Genomic DNA, 21,511 nt, shown 5'->3' with positions numbered 1-21,511 from the left:
AGCAGACAACATGTCATCTGCTCTACTTAACTCACCTCATTCTACAGACCTTCCCCCTTCTAGCTAAATACATTTGTGAAACTACTCACAAAAAGAACAGAGTAAAAGGTGGATGGCAATCCTTTCCAGTTATTGTAAGCAAAACATCTGAACTCAGGCATTTATCATAGGTTCACCATTTTTTGTGTCAGAAATCTAGACAACCTCAAGCCCTAAAAGCAGGGATTTTGTGTTTATATGACATGCGTGTGTTTTTTATAATTATATATGAGGTACCCCCCAAAAGCTCATGTGTGAGACAGTGTAAGAACTGTTTGGAGGTGGGAAAGTTGGATTGAGAGTTGAGATAGATTAACTGTGTGATAACTGTAGTCAGGTGGAGAATGGCAGGAGATGGTTCATGGAGACATGCCTGAAGGGTGTATATTTTGTCCCTGATGAGCAAAGTTCTGATTCCTGATGACCATGTCCTGAGCTTCTCTCCACCATGCCCTTCTGCCATGATGTTCTGCCTCATTTTGGGTTCAGAGCAGTACAGTCAGCTGTCTATGGACTGAGATCTCTGAAACCATGAGCCCCAAATAAACTTTTCCTCATCTAATTGTTTCTGTCAGGTTTTTGGTCACAGTAGTGGAAAAGCTGACCAAAACAGTGTCCAAAGTTCATTTTACATACTAGAGGTTATAAATATAAAATATTAGTAACTGGTGAAAAATTAGCAAAGGGAGCATTATGACAAAATCACTTTGCTTCAAACAAGGTCAGCTAAGAAATGCCATACTAGTATTACATGAAGAACCTCCCAGGTTTTTTCTGGTTGTAGAACATCCATGTGACATTAATGAATTTTCAAATATCTGACTACCTGCTAGAACTGCCGTGGGCACAGAGAAGCCAATGAACACAAAAACAAAGAAGGAGTCTTATTATCTTCTATGCTCAAGTTAAATATTAAAATCTTCCTGGAAAAATACAAAGACCAGGAAGAGAGCTATAAATGTCATAGCAACATTTTAGGGAGTCATGCAAAATCTGTAAGGGTTTGTTTATAGATTAGCATTTATATTTTCTGTTGTGCAAACATTATTTTGAATCAGATAACTAGCTGAAGCACACTATTGGCTTTACAAACACATGAATCCCAGTTCTGCCACTTATAAGCCAAGAGGTGGCAGACAAGTAGTTAACCTCACCACAATTCAGTTTCCTCTTCTATATGTTATGAGTAGAAATCTTACCTTGATCAGTTTGTGGGAAGAGTCAACAAGATCTTGACAATAAACAATGCATCATAGCTTTCTATCTCTCCTTGAGCTTCAACTCTTATGTACCACAACTTCTGTTTAAAACATGCTACTGGATCTCACATTTTCTCAAACTCAAAATGTAGAACATCAAATTCATCTTGCCCCACCACAAGACAGGATTCTCTCCCAACTTTTCTGACTCTGTCTAGGACACTCCCATTATTCCAAATACCCACCACTAATTATAATTGTAAAGAGATGTTTATTTTTAGTCAGACTACAGTGAAAAGGTAGTCTCAATCCTTGCTGCTGGCAGGGCCACTGGAACAACATTTAGGAAATTACTGTGAAACAAATCCTAAATATGTTCAAGCCAGCATTTTTACTGCAATGGAATTTATTCTAAGGGAATAACATAAAATGTAGAAAATGCTGCTTCACAAGATGATTAAAGAGGTATTTATTTGTATGAGAGGAATGAGGAAAGAAGAGGAAAAGGAAAGAAAAATACAACACAATATAACTATCCAGAAAATGCTAAGATGAATTATAGTACATGGTGTCAACAAATGTTTGATCTAAAAATGAAAGGAACAAAACAGGGAATATGCTAATAAATTTTAAAAGTTGTAAGTGAACTTGACCCAAATTAAAGCATAGACGCATAAGAAGAAATAAACCATAGTTATATTTTGCTTTGTCAGCATATAGAACATTTGTGAGAGACTTTTCTCTCTGGTTCTGAATCTGTGGTCCAAACCCTGATCCTTTGATTTGACCTGACTATGACAGCTTCTTATCCCAAATATCTTCATATTAATCACTCCTGGGTCAGCTTTTTCAACCCTCATTTTCATTATTACAGTTAAAAGAATCATAAATTTCTTCTCCGTAGTCTCTATAATCACACTCTTACTCTCCATTTACTGGACTGTGTCTTATTTTAGGCAATCCTCCATCAGTTTGCTCCATTACTGCCACAGTCCCCTCAAAACATGGCCCTGCCCCAAATGCCCTCCTAATTCATTCTTTCTACCCCGGCATTCAGAGAAGCAATTCTCAAGCCTTATCCATTGACCCTGTAGATACCCTCAGGGGAAGGGTCCTCAGGAGACAAAACTACCTCTCACCACTCTCCCACTGGATGAAGGCTGAGTTCAAGTTGGTTTCCTCACCCTCCTACCTCACTGACTTGTGTATTTCCACCATCAATTCTTCTATCTTCCCTTGGAACATCCCTCTCCTTCTACTTTCCCAATTTCTGAACCTAAAGTGTTTGATGTGTAGCCACTAGCCACATCTGGCCACAGAAAACTGGAAATGTGACTAATAAGAACTAATGCAATATACACTGGATTTCAAAGACAAGTATGGAAAAAATGTGAAAACTATCAGTAATATTTTACATTTATTACCTGCTGATAATACATATTAAATACATGAGGCTAAAATACATTGTCAAAAATTAATTTCACTTACTTCTTTTTACTTTTTAAATGTGGTTACTAGAAAATTTAAATAACACATATGGCTCATATTACATTTCTATTGGTAAGAGCTTGTCTAACGATTCTTCAGGGTCTAGCATGAATTAAACTTTCAAGATGCCCCAATTTTTATATCATTCTTTTTTTTTTTTTTTAAGTTGGAGATGAACACAATACCTTTATTGAGGATCAAACCCAGTGCCTCACAAGCGCTAGGCAAGTGCTCAACCACCGAGCCTTAACCCCAGCCCTTTTTATGTCATTCTTAATGGTCTTTTTGTCTTCTGAAATCCTATAATGGAGTCTACCATGTAATAGATTATCTAATTACATAATGCACCATATGTTTACTATTATGTGATATTGACTAGCCTTTATCAATGCCTAACTCTAATTTGAGTGGCACTCAAATTAATTTGAGTGGGCACTCAACTTTCAATTAGACATGAAATTCTTGCTGGAGCAAAACAGTAATATACTTGATATTTTGGGGTTTGGGTTTGTTTGGTCATCTACTTTCCCAATGATGATTTCAACAGCGCAGGAAGAACTGGAAGTCAGCTCTTTGTTCTTCCTCTAATATAACACATATAAACACATTTAGTACATGGCTTGGCAGCTTGTAAGGCCTGCCTTGCCTCAGTGTTCCTTAAGTTAATAAATTATTAACTTTATTTTACATATTAAAATAAAGTTAATAATTATTATTAGGCCAATATATAGTATCTAGCCAGGTCAAAGTATCTTAAGTAAGTTTGAATTGAAGTCATTATCATGATATTAATACTGTACTCTCTACAGCTTATTCTCTATTTCTCAGCCAGATGTCTTAAACTCAGGTTACTTTTTATGAAGAGGGAATAAATCCATCACCATTATCAAAAAATAAGAAAGAAGAGTACAGAAACTACTACCAAAATACTTGTCCCATCCTATCAATGGTGAGAGAAAAGTAATGCAAGAAGGAGCTGTTAAATATCTACTCCACCTAAGTCATTTATATATCATACTCACAATAACCCTTTACATGACAGACCTTACCATACTCATTTAGCAGAGTGAAGAAACTGAGATTCAAGGACAGGCTAAGTAACTAGCTCAAGTTATGCAGTTGCAAGTGGCAGACACAGATTGCAAACCCAGTCAATGGTATCATCCTTATAAATAACATCTTTAAATATGTGAAAAACAAGAGTGTTATATAAATTTATACATAAAAATCAATAGAAATTACCATACATTTCCCTTTGGTTTCCTAAGTTTTGGCTTAATTCCTATCTTTCCATTGAAAAGGGCTTTGTTTTCTCTTTTTAAAAAATAAGCAGCATCTGAATATGGTATACGATAAAGTAGGAAGTAATGCATTAATTCTTCTTTAAAATCCTTAAATCCCAGTTGTAAAGCAAAAGTTTACACTAAACATCATGACTAGACCTCCTCAGACAAATTTTATAAAAATCCAATCCCTACAAAGATCATAATAACAAAGGAAACCGGGCTATTCCACAAACAAATGTTATCAACAACAGAAAAACATACACCTAAGGAAATATCAAAGAACTTCTCCATGTTACAAAACTGCAGTCATACTGAGATCATTGAAATGATAAAAGGAGGTTCCTTAAAATAAGACATACAACTTAAAGACAAACCATAATTACATAGACTTGAAAAGTATCTAACTTATCAGAATGGTGACAATGTACGTGTATCTCTAAGAAACCAGTCTGATCTGGGTTTAATGTCTTTTTAAAATGTAGCCAACTTAATCTTGTAGACTTGGACAGAACAAAGGTTTAAATTTTCTAGTACAGAAAAAGTCCCAAAGTATCAAATGCTTTTAAAATACTGCTCAATTCTCCTTTATCAAAATGTCCCTGCAGTAGGTGTTAATCAGTCACTACCAAAAAACCAGGCACAAAGCAATCAGTGTGTGCATGGTATTTTACTACAGGAAGTAGAAAGTTCAGTTTACCAAGAACACCACATTTCGCTTTCAAAAGTCTTGAAAACTAATCCCTGTAACAGTAACTAATTTACATTTCATTCCAAACTTAACAAATAAATGTAAACTTCAGGAATCTGAGATAGTGAATAACTTACTTGGTAAAATCAGGTATTGGGTTTTTGTTTGTGTTTTTTCCTTAGTGGTAAGGTCACAGGGTATAAATGGAATTAGCAACTTTTAATATTATGAACGAGATCTTAATTTAAAATTCCCACATTTTGTGTCATATTTTCTCAAGTGACAAACACGTTAAAACTAAGTGATTTTTACTTATTTTAACACTAAAACACACTTAAAAGAAACATAAGGTGTCTTTTGCTCTAGGCCCCCAAATACACAGACAAGTCTGTCTATAGATGGGCTTAGGTGTTTCTGTCCTAAACAAAAGTTAGACCAAGAGGTTTTTAAAAAGAAAAGAAAAAGAAGAAAGAAAAGAAAACATAGCCAGCACTGATCACATGCAGCAGGTTACAGGAAGCTGGTGGACACTTTACATCCACAGTGCTGAGCTTCACCACAGGTCAATACCAGACCCACCTGGGCTCTGCAGGGCCTCCACCCAGCAGGCCAGCAAAGCAGAAGAAATCATAGGCCCATGGTTGTCATGCTAGTTAATAAAAAAGTAGCAGTCTCCCTGAATCCAAGAAAACCACCCCTCCCTCCAAATGGCATATCCTTCATAAGGATAACACAAAGAAACTGAAACAGCCAGACCCAAAATAAAAAATTAAAAGGGGGACATGGGAAGAGAGATGACAGTTAAATTTATGCTGATATTGCTTGGAATCAGTGTATTTGCTGCCTCAGACTGCAAAGTAAAAATAAATAAATAAAAGAGGGAGGAGTGAGAGAGATGACAGTTCAATTAAGTCTGTGCTGGGACCACTGGGTCTCATTATACCTAATGTCTCAGGCTCGAAAATTAAAACTTAAAAAAGTAGGAGGGATAGACGACAGTTCGGGTGTGTGTGTGTGTGTGTGTGTGTGTGTACACGTACGTATGTACCTACCACCTGGGGCTCAATTTATGTGCCGGGAAGTAGAGGGGATAGTCACCTCTGTGCCGGGCCTCGAGGTTACCCAGGAGGGCAGACGCGCAAGGAGAGCCTAGTGTCAATTTACACTCGAGGGCGACAAGGCAGGGTCCGCGGCCAGGCTACGGCTTTCGGGGAAACAATGCCTAGGGGGTCGCAGCCCGGATTAGACAAGGTCTGACGCCCACCCATCCCCAGCCCCCGACCCAGCATCCCTGTCCGTGACTCTACAGGGTCGGTGTCCCCGGGGTCTCTGGCCCGCCCGCAGACTGCACCCTCTCAGGCAGGTGCCCCGGACCCCAGTGCCCGGAGGCCCAGCACGCCGGCGCGCGCCTCACCAAGCAGCGCCCGCAGGTGCTTCAGGCGAGTCAGCACGTCCTTCTTGGGGTCCAACACCTTCTGGGTGGACTTCTTCACATCCCCGTAGCTCCTTCGGGAGAACATCCCGCCGCGGAAAGCCTGGGCCCCGCCGGCGGGGCAGGAGCGCCTGCGCCACCCGAGTCACCGCATAGGGTCGGGACCGGCGCGTGTCGCGCGAGCCACTCACCGCGGCGCTCCGGGCCACCACCGCCGCCACCTCTGCTTTAGCTTTGACTCCAGGAAGGAGGGGCCGGCCGGGCCCGGTGAGGGGCGGGGGCAGGAAGGCGGTGTCGGTGCGGAACGAACAGCCCCGCCCTGCGGGAGGCGCTGGCCAGCCCCTCAGGCGCGACGCGCGCGCGCAAGTCTCGGACGCTCCTCGCAAGACAACCTCCCGCTCGCTCAGACCCTCGCGGTGACGCGCCTAGAGCCGGCGCGGCGAATCACAAAGAAGCGTGTTCCTCTCGTACGTTGTACTACAAGTCCCGGGAAGCACCGCAAAAAAGGCCCTCCAATCAGGGTGGTGTGTCTTCAGCACAATGGGATTCAGTGGGCTACGAGCACGTGGTCCCGCCCGCGGTAGGCTGCAAAAGCTCATGGGAAATGTAGTTCTCTAGGAGGCGAGGCTCTGCGTCCTCCTTTTGAGCGTCTTAGAGGTGCTAAACACCATCTGCTTTCCCTTTGCTCCGGAAAGTCCCAGACTCCGGTACCTTCATACTCCCGGCTGCGTACACACACACACACACACACACACACACACACACACACCCCTGTATGAAGGCTTTTAAAATGCAAACTATTTTTAGGTTTGCTTCCGGATTTACGCTAGATCAGAGCTCCAATTACATACTAAAAGAAATGGGTTTGGCAGCAAGGAGGGCCATGCCTAGTCTCCTGTGAGGTGTTCAACCAGTCCCCTTAGTTCCAGGACCCAACCTCACTTGGAGTGTGGAGGTCTCTTGCTCAGAGGACGCTCAGGGTCTTGCCTCTTTCCTAGTAGGAAGTGAATGTTCCCGGTGTTGTGCAAAGCCACATAAGCAATCCAGTAGCAGAACCAGAAATAGAACTTGAGGGACCTGACTCTCAGGCCAGTAGGCTTTTTAAAGCCAGACGTCTGTTCCCCGGGGCAAGACTTTGAGATGGAAGATGGGCAGGAGATTTCTTACAAGAGAACTGAAGGATCATTTACTGGCATGGGGTCCTCCAAGTTTTGACAGCATTTCAGCTTTTTCAAGCAAGAATTTAAGGCTACTGTTTAGAACCACGTGATTTCCATCCAAATTGGGACAACCAAATTGTTCTTTTCTCCTCCAGTTGAACTGTAGCTTAAGGAGAAGCCAGGGATTTACATATCCTTGTATCTCCATCTCTGAGCACAGAATTTGACCTCTACTGGCATTCAGTAAAGCTCATTAAATGAAATGGAATGAAAAGCTAACCTAGTCCTACATATTTCAAATACACATGCCAAAATCAAAATCTTATATTTGTTAAAAGTTTGTAAGATTAGTGTTCTCTTTTCTGTCAAAGTTAAACCTGTCGTTTTGAGTTTCCTAGTATATAACAAAATGAGTTTGCTGTTGTAAAATCGAAATTTCATAATGTGTAGTTGGGTGGAGCTACTTTTAAGTTACAAAATGGTTAAAATGTAGCCATTTTCCGTCCCCCAAACATATCTCCCTTTGTCCTCAGTCTTCCAATCATATTGACTATAGTGTAGTAGTGATCAAATCATAACTGCAGCCCTTCCCCCTGCCCTTTCCAATTCTAAATTAGTCAATTGGGTAATCTGTAACCCTGAACTACTCCTATCAGAGTAAAAGGCTGTGCTGCCTTAAGGATAAAAAGCTGGGCAGACTTCCTGCCCAGTGTACTTGCTTGTCAGATTTTTCTTGGTAGCACACCCTCCTGCAGAAGTAAAGTTTGCCTTACTGAGTGACTTTTGAGTATGTGTCTGATTTCTTGTGGCACCCCAATATTTCTAACAAGTTCTCTACTTTTGGAATTGTCCAAATAGCATTGATAGAACAGGGACATATTAATAGAAAGGAATAGGGGGTTGAGATTGTGGTCAATTGTAGAGCACCTGCCTAGCACATGGGAGGCACTGGGTTCTATCCTCAGCCCCACATAAAAAAATTAAAAATAAATTAAATTCATGCTTATTTTAAAAAATACAAAGGAATATTGCTCAACAATAAAAAGGAACAGAATACTGATAAATGCAACAACATGGATGACTCTCATAGACCCAGAGATGGAATTTCCATGCTCAGGACAATGGCAGGGCTGCCCTATCAGCTTGAGTCCCCAGATGACATCATAGATCAAAGCCACAAACTCTCCAAAATTGTTACAAGGGAGAGAAATTATGTTCACTCTTGAACCAAACAAGGACCTTTGTTACATCAGCTTAGCTTGTACCCTATTACAAACAGGAAACACAGTGTTTACTGTCCCATTCCTTTGGAAGATAGTATCTTTCCTTATACTCACTGAAAAAAAAAAATAAAATGACTTATCTTAAAGGATTCGATTTTTCTATCACAAATCAAGCTGTCATTATCATCAAACATTTATTGAGTACCTACAAGGTGAAAGCATGATTCTAAGCCTTGAGGACAAAAGATGTTTATGATACAACTCCCCTGATCTCCAAAGCTTCCAATCTATTTGAGGAGGCTAAGCAACTAGACAAAGGAAGGAATAAATGATAGTACAGTAAACATGTGACACTGTCAAAACTTGTTAGTGCCAGAAACAGGCATCTCTGAATATAGATTCATCTCACCCATCATACTTACTAATGAAAATGTAGAACTCCAAATCTTCTCTTAAAAATAAAGAAACATGTACTATGCTGCTGCTGATGATGATACTTTTTCACACACATATATATTGCATGTGTCTCTTTATTTTCTGTTTTCCTCTCAAAAATCATTCCTGCTGAATTATAAACTCTTTGAGGAAATCACCTACTTTGAAGTTAATTCTTTGTCTCTGGAGGTTCAGAGTATCAAGTATTTTGCAGACAATTAAGTGCTATTGAATAAATGACCCACTTTAATCAATAAATGAGGAAAACCAAGTCAAGAGTTTAAAACTTGCAATGCAAATTAAAACTACCATGAAATACCATTAGAATCAGAAAAAAAAAAAAATCCCCACACATGTTTGGCAACTCATTCAAGTGGTAAAGCTTTAGAGAAACACAGCAGTTAGTATTGCCAAAAGGTCAGTCCTTGTCCCCGAAGCCAATCCAATAACAAGGACATGGTTTTGAGAAAAAGGAAAAAGAAGTTTTATTGCTTTTCTAGCAAAGGAGAAACACAGGGGACCCCTATCCCAGAGGCTGTGGTTCTGCTCATCAGCAGAAACAGGGGGCTTTTAAAGAGGTGATTCAGAGAAAATGAGATTAGGGAGGAATGATCAGGAAGGAGAAGATCAGGGAGGAGAAAGTTAGGCAGGAGAAGGTCAGGGAGCATAAGGTTGGGAAAAAGAAAAAAAAATGTAAGTTTCAAAGCCACAAGGGATATAGTCAAGCATCAAGTGAACCCCTGTTACATTAGGACTGTAAAACAATACAACCCATATGGAGGGAAATTTGGCAGAATTGCACCTTATTTGCCCTTTGACCCAGAAATTCTATTTCCAAGAATTGACCCTGAAAATAGATCTCCACAAATATAAAACCATTCGTGGAAGGTTATTCTTTCCAGCAATTTTTGTATAGTCAATTTAGTAGATTGAATAGTGCCCCCTCCACAAGAGATATGCCTATGTCCTAAACCCCAGAATGTATGAAACCTTATTTGGGGTGGGGGTGGGGGCATCTTTTCAAATGTAATTACATTAAGGATCTCAAGATAAAATAATCCTGGATTATTTGAATGGGCCTAAATCCAATGTCAAGAGTCCATGGAAAAACAGAAAACAAAGAAACAAGAAAGAAGGTCATGTGAAGCCCAAGGCAGAGACTGGATTTATGCATCCACAAACCAAGAAACTCCTGGACCACCAACATCTTGTCTAGCTTGAAGGAGTTCCTTATGACCAAATATGGGTTAATTTGATCATCAAAAAGAATAATACTGACTGATGATAAAACTCAAATAAATAAAAATTCAGGAATCTGTAATATCATTCAAAAGAACATATTGTCATTATACAAGGCAGTGTTTCAGGCACACACACACACACACACACACACACACACACACACACAGTCCTCAGTAACAAATGGGAAAATATATTGAGAAACCAGCCTCTACCTCAGAACAAAGCCTGTTGAGGAAGGGGGCGTAACCCTTGTCCTTGGAAAGACCTACAGAGCACTCCTAAGCACCTACCCACCCTGCAGAGTTGTTTATCTACAAATAACAGGAGAGGTCTGTGGAGCCAGGTGTCCCTGACTCAGTCAGGCTAGGTGAGGACTCATAGCAACCCCCTAGCAACCACCAATCAGCATGAGACAGGGAAAATACCTGAGATGCCAGATGACTCTCCCAGTAGTTTATGGCGGTTGATAACATGTTGGGAAACCTTGTAGTTCAGCACGTACTCCCCTCGTGGTTTCAACCAATCAGTTCAAACGAATCCCCCTCTGGTACTAACCAATCACCCTTACCCAACTTGTTCCCACCAGTGAATGTGCTAATCATGTTTTAGAGTTGTTTTATGATTTTCCCTCGGTGTGTGATGATTTGCTAAGAGATGCTATGATGTACGTAAAGTCCCTGCCTTCCCCAAAGAATGTATAAAACTGCTGCAAACCCTGGGCTCGGGGCCTCTCAGCGTCACCAGTTGCTGTGTGTATGCGGAGGACCGAGCTAGCTCGCAATAAACACCTCTTTGCTGCTTACATCAATCTTGGTCTCTGGTGGTCTTTTGGGAGTCCTGAATTCAAGCACAACAATATCTGAACTAGGTGTGGGTTTCCAGATCCCAGCCAGGGAAAAGTTTCCATACCAGGAAAGTAGCCTGCTTTCCTGATAATACCAAATTGGACTTGGTTGTTTGGGAAATCAGTGATCATGACTAAGTAAGCAAAATGGGATGGGAGACCAAGAAGGTCCAAAGAATAAATAGAAACTCATTAATTCCTGACATCCAGAGTCAAATTTTAAACTTGTTGTTCTTGTATACTATTTACATAAATTCGAACCAAGAGTTATTGATCAATTACTATGGCTAAATTGTAATCATAGCTTTGAATCTTCCCATTCTTTTCTATGTACTGAAAATTGGTCTTCCCAGGATCTATGTGAAAACTGCAACTCATGTAATCATTAATATTAAATATTTTTCAAATAATTCTGCCGTTCACTATTGCTGGGCTTATGTCTATCACAGGGCACATTCAATCAATATATATTAAGTGAATGCAGTTAGTCACTTTTTTATTCATAAATATTTTCAGCACAGTTTAGGTACATGTCCAATATGATGTTTTCAATTTAACTGAAGTATTATGCACCCAAATTTTAAAATTTTATCCTTATTTTCTTCAACTTTTTCTAAAACATACCTAAAGTTTTCTATCTTATTAAACAGATTATTCATTATTTATAAAAACCATAGTTATTCTTCCTCCTCAGTCCAGCCCCCTCTGTCTCTTCCTAAATTGAGGTTTTTTGTTGTTGTTGTTTGTTTTTTGGGAGAGTGGGGGGTTGGTGCTGGAGATTGAGTCCAGGTGCGCTTAACCACTGAGCCACATTCCCATCTCTCTTTTTTTTTAATATTTATTTTTTAGTTTTACTTGGACACAATACCTTTATTTATTTATTTTTCTGTGGTGCTAAGGATCGAATCCAGGGCCTTGCACGTGCTCTACCACTGAGCCATAACCCCAGCCCCCCTCCCCACCCATCTCTTTTTAACATTTTATTTAGAGACGGGGTCTCACTGAGTTGTTTAGAGCCTCACTAAGTTGCTGAGGCTGACTTTGAACTTGTAATCCTCCTGCCTCAGCCTCCTGAGCTTCCTAAATTGTTGCTATTGCTATAAAAGCAAAGGAAAAATGCCTGGAAGACCCTTCCCATCTAATTCCAACCAACTCTTGCCCATACACTCAATCTTTGCTAGTAGAGATTAATCCTTTGCCTTTTTAATTTCAATAATTGGAATCATTATAGATGTTTAGTTGGCTAGCACTGTAATTTCTGGGTAACTTAAGTTACCATAAAAACATACTTATCCTAAAAAACTTTATTTCCTGGTTTTTCATTTATCAAAGACTTTTTTGGATTCTGAGGATTTACTTTCACAGAGTGACTAAAATATCATGTGCTCTCATGTTAATCCTAATTATCATTAATATTATATTAATTTGAGAGTATGGGAAAATTCAGCTTTTAGCCACACATTTGCCCATCAGAGATGATCATTGTGTCTGTTCTCAGAAGTAACATCACTTAACAACTCAGCCACAGTGTGAATCCTAATTTAGATGCTAATGCCACAAAAAGCCAAGCCCTGGTAGACCCACAAGACAGAGAACCTGCTTTTATTGATACAGGCCCTTTGCATTCTTATTTTCAAAAACAACATAAACCTACAATCTAATAAATTCCAGCATTTCCTTGTGTTAGCTCTCATCCTAAAATTTTACTTAATCTCTGTTTAATATGCATATTGTGCCCCTGCAAATCTACACCTACCTAAAATTTCTAAGAAAGGATGACAGTGCTTCATAGGAAGGAAATATAAAACTCAATGCTTAAAGAACAAGAAACCCCAATGTCTCTGTTTTCCAGATGATATATAACTGTATACATTAAAAAACATATTTTTTTCTCTTCCAGAAATATTTCCTATTATTCTTTTCTAATGGAAAACTATTGGTTTCTTCTCCTTCCAAATATCTGTCAAGAAGAGAGATTTAATACTTAGCTTTAAACTTGACTATAAATCATTTTATATGAGAATTTCACTTAAAGACAGACTTAAAAAAGATTCCGTAAATGTACTAGCCATTTTGATATGTCTGATGGATACCTGATAACAATGTAATGCCTAAAGTGAAAGACACTCAATCATTTTTCTAAATTTATTCAAGCAGATGTTTTCACAGATGTGCATTTTAACTATGCATTTTAACTATTAGGTCATCTGCATTGGATATATTTTCATTTTTTTCCCGGGGCAGGGGTTGTCAGGGATTGATCTCAGGGGCTCTGGACCACTGAACCACATCCCCAGCCCTGTTTTGTACTTTATTTAGAGACAGGGCCTCACTGAGTTGCTTTAGTGCCTCACTGTTGCTGAGGCTGGCCTTGAAACTACAATCCTCCTTCCTCAGCCTCCTGAGCCACTAGGATTATAGGCATGTGCCACCACACCCAGTTTATATTTTTATTTTTTATAACTGAAACAGAATTAACATTTCAGCATTGACTCATGATGTTGACACAACAACATTAGAAAAATATAAACCTGAAGGTAAATACCATAAGAACTTGCAAATGGTTAAAAAAAAATTTTCTTTAATGTTGGAAAATCAGAAGTCATGGAAACTGTCTAAATAGTAAATAAAATTCAGAGGTTTTGATTGTTAGTTGGTACTAGGGATTGAATTCAGTTCCTCATTTATGCTAAATATGCACTCTACCACTCTACCCATAACTCTAGAAAACTTAAATACAAGATAATGTCCAAAGGTTAGAGAGAGCTGAAATTGTTTACAATGAGAAGTCTGCAAAACATTTGCTCATTACTTCACATCTGTCCCCAAAGACAAAGCACCACCATTGGGCTTAATACCACATCAGATTTACTCCTTAATTTAGAACTGAGTGTTTGATTTTTTTTTTTTTTAAGTGAATGGAACTTTTAGAATGTCAACAAAAACCAAACACAATGGAGAGATTCATCACACTGTTTTACTTGGTAATTCCTATAATTTTCTAGAAGAATATAAATCTCAAAGTAATTATTGGGAAACATAATAATTTGGGGGAAACATGACACAAGAATATAGATTCTTTTTCTAACCCACATAAATATGTTCTAAATTGAGACAACATTTACCTGGTATTTCAGACAGGATCTTTGTGAGTAACGGAAATTGACTGACTATGTAGGCAAAATGTGATTCATGGAAGAATGTCAGGCTCAAAAAAAATTAATGGAGATCCAGGCTTCGGAACTAATTTGAAAATTATTAATGTTACGTGCTTGGTCCTTAGCTCATGGCATTGTTGGGAGGTGGTGGAAAATTTAAGAGGTGGGGCCTCATGAGAAATCTTCTGGTCACTGGGGCATGCCTCCAAAGGGGATATTGGGACCCCCAGCCCTTTTCTCTTCCTTTCATGACCTGGCTATGAGGCGAATGGTTTTGCCATGTACTCCGACCATGATGTGCTGCCCTGCCACAGACCCCAAAGCAATGGGTCAACCAATCATGGACTGAAACCGCCAAAACTGTGAGTAAAAATAAGCCTTTTCTCTTGATAAGCTTATTACCTCAGATTTTTTTTTTTTTTATAAGAACAGAAAGCTGGGGCTGGAACTGTAGCTCAGTGGTAGCGCACTTGCTTTGCATGTGTGAGGTACTGGGTTCGATCCTCAGCACCACATAAAAATAAATAAATAAAGATATTGTACTAACTGCAACTAGAAGAAGAAGAAGAAGAAGAAGAAGAAGAAGAAGAAGAAGAAGAAGAAAAAGAAGAAGAAGAAGAAGAACAGAAAGCTAACATACTCCCTTATATTCTAAAAAAAAAATGTTTTTCCACGGTGCTGAAGATCAAACCCAGGGCCTCATATGTGCTAAGCAATCGGTTTACCACCAAGTCAGCCCTGCTAGCTGTGCAATCTTAAAATGGTGACAATTCTTCAAGTCTTAGTTTTCTACTTTATGAAAGGAAGATAAACTTGCATTAGGCTATTTATTCTAAACATTGAATGAGCCCCAAAATAATTAAACACAATTCCCAGTACAAATTTTGTTTTCCTCTTCTCCCCCACTTCGAACAAGGCAATTTCTATTAGCTAACATTGTCCACTGTTGCTCACTTTATTTATAAATGTGTTGAATGGGAGGGAATTATACAGCTGTGGTTTCCCATACTTTTACATAGCTCACACTGGATACCTGCAGAACAGGTTGAGGCAATATCTCGGAAGCCTTTGCTTCCCACATATTTTATTTACACTCCTTGGTAAGGAGAGATATTTCACTGATATCCCCCATTGTACCAGGTAAAATACTTGCTTATTTCTGGACCATACATGATACTAGATTAATACAGCTGACCAAAGATTTGTGGACCTATGTGTGACTCAGTGTTTTGTTCCAGGCTGTATTTTATCTCTTCTGGTTACCATAAAAACAAACCCATGAATAAGTGTTTCGGTCCTTTCAAACATTGATGTGATAACTCAGATGATTGCAAATCAGATTATATATAATTCAGATTAATAACTTCAGTTATAGCTATGGTATAACTATATTTATAGTATAGTACAGATATATAGAATAGTTATAGTAGAAACATTGAAGAAATGTTCAGAGACTAAACAGTTTGGTGTGAACAGTCTATCCAAAATGGGCCAATTGACATTTTTCTCTATCACTTAAATGTTCATTTTAAAATCAAAAGAACAGACCTTTTCCTTTGAGCATCTTCACAATCTTAGATTTTGTTCACTTATTCATTACAGCTCAATGGTGGAGCTCTCCTTTTCATGCAGAAGGGCCTGGGTTTGATCCCTAGCAACACACACACACACACACACACACACACACACACAACGGGATTCAATGTATTGTTTATATGATTTATATGTCTTTTGCTTTGGAAAGTGAAATCCTAAAAAAAATAGCAACTATATTTAACTGACTTAAATATGTCACATGTTAAGTTGAAACTTAGTTGGAAAATGCCAGTAAATTTAAAACTTTGCTGGCAATCTTGACTCAAGAAACTGAGCAGACATTCTTGGTTTTTTTTCCCAATCCCTTCTGCACTCACCTGTATCTCTGAAGACATTGTGTACACCTGTGACTCTCTGGCCAAAGGTGTTTTGTTGTTGTTGTTGTTGTTTTCATCAAGGGAGAGTATTTGGTCCATGCACAAGGCAAGCTGAACATACCAAGGGTTAATGCTTTCAGAAGCAGCTCTCAACCAATGGCAGACCAGGGAGTTGATAGGAAAAAAATCCCAGTTCCTTCACCTTTGGGGAAAGAGAACTGAAGAATTAGCTCTACAGCATCCTATTCTGGGGTCCCAGTGAGATTGATTGACTGTCAGTTGCCCGTATGGTTACAGTTGTCTCTTGGTATCTGAAAAGGTTAATTCTAGTACCTCCTGTGGATACCCAAATCCAAAGATGGCACAAATTGTTGATTCATTTTTCTTTTTTTTTATGGGGTTTGAATGAACATGATTTATTTACAGAGCTCAAAGTGAGGCCAAAGATGTAAGATTAATCAAAAATATGTATGTTTCATTTTTTTTTGCCTTTTCCTGAGAGCAATGGGAAGTCAGTAGAGTTTCATTTTATTTTTTTTTATTGGTTGTTCACAACATTACAAAGCTCTTGACATATCATATTTCATACATTAGATTGAAGTGGGTTATGAACTCCCAATTTTACCCCAAATGCAGATTGCAGAATCACGTCGGTTACACATCCACAATTTTACATAATGCCCAATTAGTAATTGTTGTATTCTGCTACCTTTCCTATCCCCTACTATCCCCCCTCCCCTCCCATCTTCTCTCTCTACCCCATCTACTGTAATTCATTTCTCTCCTTATTTATTATCCCATTCCCCTCACAACCTCTTATATGTAATTTTGTATAGCAATGAGGGTCTCCCTTCATTTCCAAGCAATTTCCTTTTCTCTCCCTTTCCCTCCCAACTCATGTCTCTGTTTAATGTTAATCTTTTCTTCCTGCTCTTCTGGAGCTTGATATCAAATCAGAGACTCTGGGTCTGATAGAAGAAAAAGTTGGCTCCAATCTACATATTGTGGGATCGGGCTCCAAATTCCTCAATAGGACACCTATAGCACAAGAGTTAATAACAAGAATCAACAAATGGGACTTACTTAAACTAAAAAGTTTTTTCTCAGCAAGAGAAACAATAAGAGAGGTAAATAGGGAGCCTACATCCTGGGAACAAATTTTCACTCCTCACACTTCAGATAGAGCCCTAATATCCAGAGTATACAAAGAACTCAAAAAATTAGACAATAAGATAACAAATAACCCAATCAACAAATGGGCCAAGGACCTGAACAGACACTTCTCAGAGGAGGATATACAGTCAATCAACAAGTACATGAAAAAATGCTCACCATCTCTAGCAGTCAGAGAAATGCAAATCAAAACCACCCTAAGATACCATCTCACTCCAGTAAGATTGGCAGCCACTATGAAGTCAAACAACAACAAGTGCTGTCGAGGATGTGGAGAAAAGGGTACACTTGTACATTGCTGGTGGGACTGCAAATTGGTGCGGCCAATTTGGAAAGCAGTATGGAGATTCTTGGGAAAGCTGGGAATGGAACCACCATTTGACCCTGCTATTGCCCTTCTCGGACTATTCCCTGAAGACCTTAAAAGAGCATGCTACAGAGATACTGCCACATCGATGTTCATAGCAGCACAATTCACAATAGCTAGACTGTGGAACCAACCCCGATGCCCTTCAATAGATGAATGGATAAAAAAAAAAATGTGGCATCTATACACAATGGAGTACTATGCAGCAATAAAAAATGACAAAATCATAGAATTCGCAGGGAAATGGATGGCACTAGAGCAGATTATGCTTAGTGAAGCTAGCCAATCCCTAAAAAACAAATACCAAATGTCTTCTTTGATTCATTTTTCTATAGGTGAATATTTAGCTCTGCTAATATTTTTGCTTGCAGCTCATGCTATAACAAATATTCCTGCCCATACCTAGTGTGCATGCATATATATGTGGCTGTTAGGATATTTATATGAGATGGGGCTTGCTGGTTACAAAACACCAAATCTCTAATAGTGGTCACCTCAGTGTTGGGATGGTCATAGAGGATCTTTGGAAGAAATGTGATCGCTCATTGACTTGTCATTGACATTCATAATGTCTATGCTTCTTTGTATTTCTGAAATATATTGTTCATGATTTTAAAATATGTAATCTACTCTTTGAATCAGGCCAGATATAAACCTTTTCTGGAATTAGTTTTGTTGCTTTTACTGGCTAAAATTTTCTCTCAAGCATGCTATAATGATGGATGTGTTCAAGAAGCATGTACTGAAGAAATACAGAATCAGTTTTGCACAAATTTAGCAAATATATCAATAGAAATAAAAATGAGTTGTTTGTGGCCTATATGAAGTTTTTCTCTCACTTTAAGCTTTTCTTTTCCTCCCAAGTTTTAAAGAAAATCTGTATTCAGAATATTGATTTATGCACCATCCTCACTTCTTGGAGAATTCAGGACACTGAAACTGAGCTTCTCCATGAGAAAAAATGTTCAGGTTCATTTCAGGTTCTCATCCTTTGTTATTTCAAGTCAATTAAAAATAGTTGGCCAGGAAAGTGACTCAGGATCTGGCTTGCTCTGTCTTACTTGATTATAATAATAGTAGATTAATTTGGCTTGTGTGATTCCTTTTCATCTCTTTATTTTTGCTGGAAATTAGATTAAATGGCTATTATTCCTTTCTCCCTTCTAATCAGTTGACTTTGAGCCAAAAATTACTTTCACCAACTTGAAGTGATTGCACACAAGATTTCTGAATAAACTAGCGCTGGTTTCCCCTCACTTCCTCACCCAAAATTCCATCTGTAAAGGTATATCTCAAAAATAGAAAATGAGCACAGTGACCATGTGAGTTTTCATGAGCAGGAGTCGGGGCTATGATTCAGCTGTTTTGCGGGCACTGATTACCTAATCAAGGCAGTAACAACTCTGCTGCTATTTTGAGGTGTACCCTGAAGAATAACTTTTTTTTCTCTTTTTGAGTGTTCCCTCTAGTTTAGAGATCTCAAAGTGTTTTAAAATATTCATGAGATCTGAAGGCACTTCTACGTCTGCAGATACCAGGCCATTAACAGTGTCTTTACTAAATTAGAAATAATACTTTAAAAAATACTAACAGCTGGGGTTGGAGGTGAAGATCAGTGATAGAGTGCTTGGTCCTGGGTTCACTCCCCAACACTACACACACACACACACACACACACACACACACATATATACACACACACAAATACTAACAGATAAAATTCAGTAAGTTCATAATATGTGTGAGGCACTCTCTCTAAGTGTTTTCTTATATGATCTTATTTAATACACACAGTGTCACTGTGAAGTAGACTATACTTATTCCAGTTGCACAGATGAGGAGACTGAGATCCAGAGAAGTAAAGTAATTTGCCTAAAGTTATATGGCTAATAAGTGCTAGGGCTGGGTTTTAAACTCAAACAGCCTGGCTCTTTCCTCTGTCTTTTGAGCTCCTCTGCTCTACTGAGGCTCAGGACCTCATTGTTACAGAGTAATTGAATGGTCGTCTTCTTGTGAAGCCTTTGTTAATTACTACTTTTCTAAGGGAAAATGTTTTAATTATTTATTCAAGACCCCTCTTTAGATTATTGGCAATTCATTCAAGAATCCCATTTTCCCCACCTTCCAGGCTACCTTTGAAGTGCAAGCCAAGAGTATTAGAGGAGACAAAATATAAAGTTGCTGCCTCTGAAGCAGAAATAAGGGCCATATAGAGATAAAATGTTAGGGGGGAAAAAGACAAATTTATTTATCAGCTGTTCTTGGGGTGGCTTTGAGTTAGAAATAATGTAAAATTTTCTGTTGTAGAATAAAAAGATAAGAACACATAGAGGAGTAACCACTGGAATGGATGCTATAAATATGCTTCTTTAAGAAAACTTTATCCAAACGATATATTTTTTTTCTCTAGCAAAAGCATCTTCTTCTGACAAGGCTGAGTAATAGAGGATCTAACCTTCTCATATGAAATCCCAGTGTGGAGCTAGTGGGTGAACATCTGAAAACTTGTGTTTTTATGATTTGGATCTTAAATGTCCCTTAAAAGCTCAGCACCACATACCAACAAAGATGTTGTGTCCACTGAAAAATAAATATTGAAATTTAAAAAAAAAAAAAAAAAAAAAAGCTCATGTGTTGAAGGCATGGTCTCCAGCCCACAGGGCTATTGATGATAGAATCTAGCTGGAGGAAGCATGCCTTTGAAGGACACATTGGAATTCTAGTCCCTTTCTCTCTTTTTCTTTTCAGTTGCCATGTACTAAGCAGCTTTGTTCCAACATGCTCCCCACCATGACGTTCTGCCTCACAACAAGCCCAAGGGCGATGGAGCCAGCCAACCATGGACTGAAACCTCTGAAACTAGGAGCCAAAATAAACCTTTCCGTCTTTTAAGTTGTTTATCTTGGGTGCCTTGTCACCGTGATGCAAAGTGGACTAACACACTTGTGCTTAGTGCCGCAGTCCACTTAGGAGGAACTTCTGCTAATGAGCACCATCACTTTTAGCAGTAAAACCATCCTATAGCCCACAAAGTTCTTTCCCTTATCCAAATTCTACTCGGTCCATCCCAGTTTCCTTTATTTCTTTAGAACCTTCCCACTTTGAAGTTTTGTATTTGCTGTTACCTTGGCTGGAAATGGGGGTCCCAGCTCTGCATCTCCATCTTCCTATTCCCCAGTCTCCATTTCAACCTTCCTACCTATAGGGGCCTTTCTGGATCCCGGGACAAAAGGATTGCTCAGCTACCTCCATGCCTCTGACATCAACAGGCTTTATTTTCCTCAGTGGACTTTTTGAAATCTGAAATGATCCTATTTAATTTGGTGCAGATGACTCTGCAAGGAAAGCTATCTCCATAACGGGAGCTCCCTGAGGGCCAGGCTACTGTTTTTATTTATTGCTGTCAAGAGCACCTGGCATGTAAAGGGCAATCAGTCAATATGTGTTAACAACTAAACTCCATGGCAATCTTGGCATGTGAGTTTACATGTCGGTAATTTTGGGGGGTTTGTTATGGGCTCCTGAGTCTTGTGCAACACGAATATGAGCAAAATCTCATCTCCAAAACCACGTAAAATATCCATCAACATGGAAAAGGATGAGCAAACAGTACATTCATATCATGGGAAATAAGAATGAGAGAATGATGAAAAAAAATTCTATACCTTGTTTTAGGTACACAGGTATATACATTTTTCAAACAGCACCCAACTGGATATTGAAGAACCTTGTATTTTGGGGACTGGGAATGTAGCTTTGCATTTGTCTAGCGTATGTAAAGCCCTGGGTTGAATCTCCAGCATTTGCAGGGGTTGGGGGTGGTAAATAATGTGTACTTTGTTGTATGTAAAAAATAAGCTATTT

General features: G+C 38.9%; 1 protein-coding gene across 3 annotated transcripts in view; it reads right to left on the bottom strand.

The window, feature by feature from the left end:
* Ralgapa2 (Ral GTPase activating protein catalytic subunit alpha 2) overlaps positions 1-6,499 on the bottom strand; it is a 321,259-nt gene extending 314,760 nt beyond the window's left edge. For all 3 annotated transcript variants that reach the window (XM_077800202.1, XM_077800203.1, XM_077800204.1), the window contains exon 1: positions 6,115-6,499. In XM_077800202.1, the coding sequence (XP_077656328.1) occupies positions 6,115-6,220 (106 nt within the window). In that variant the 5' untranslated portion in view covers positions 6,221-6,499. The remainder of the gene's footprint in view (positions 1-6,114) is intronic.
* Positions 6,500-21,511: the final 15,012 nt, after the last annotated feature.

The sequence above is a fragment of the Urocitellus parryii genome, chromosome 6, assembly GCF_045843805.1.
Source record: "Urocitellus parryii isolate mUroPar1 chromosome 6, mUroPar1.hap1, whole genome shotgun sequence".
Taxonomy (NCBI): Eukaryota; Metazoa; Chordata; class Mammalia; order Rodentia; family Sciuridae; genus Urocitellus; species Urocitellus parryii.
Note: the sequence above shows the minus strand (reverse complement) of the source record. Positions and strands in the feature narration are given on the sequence as shown.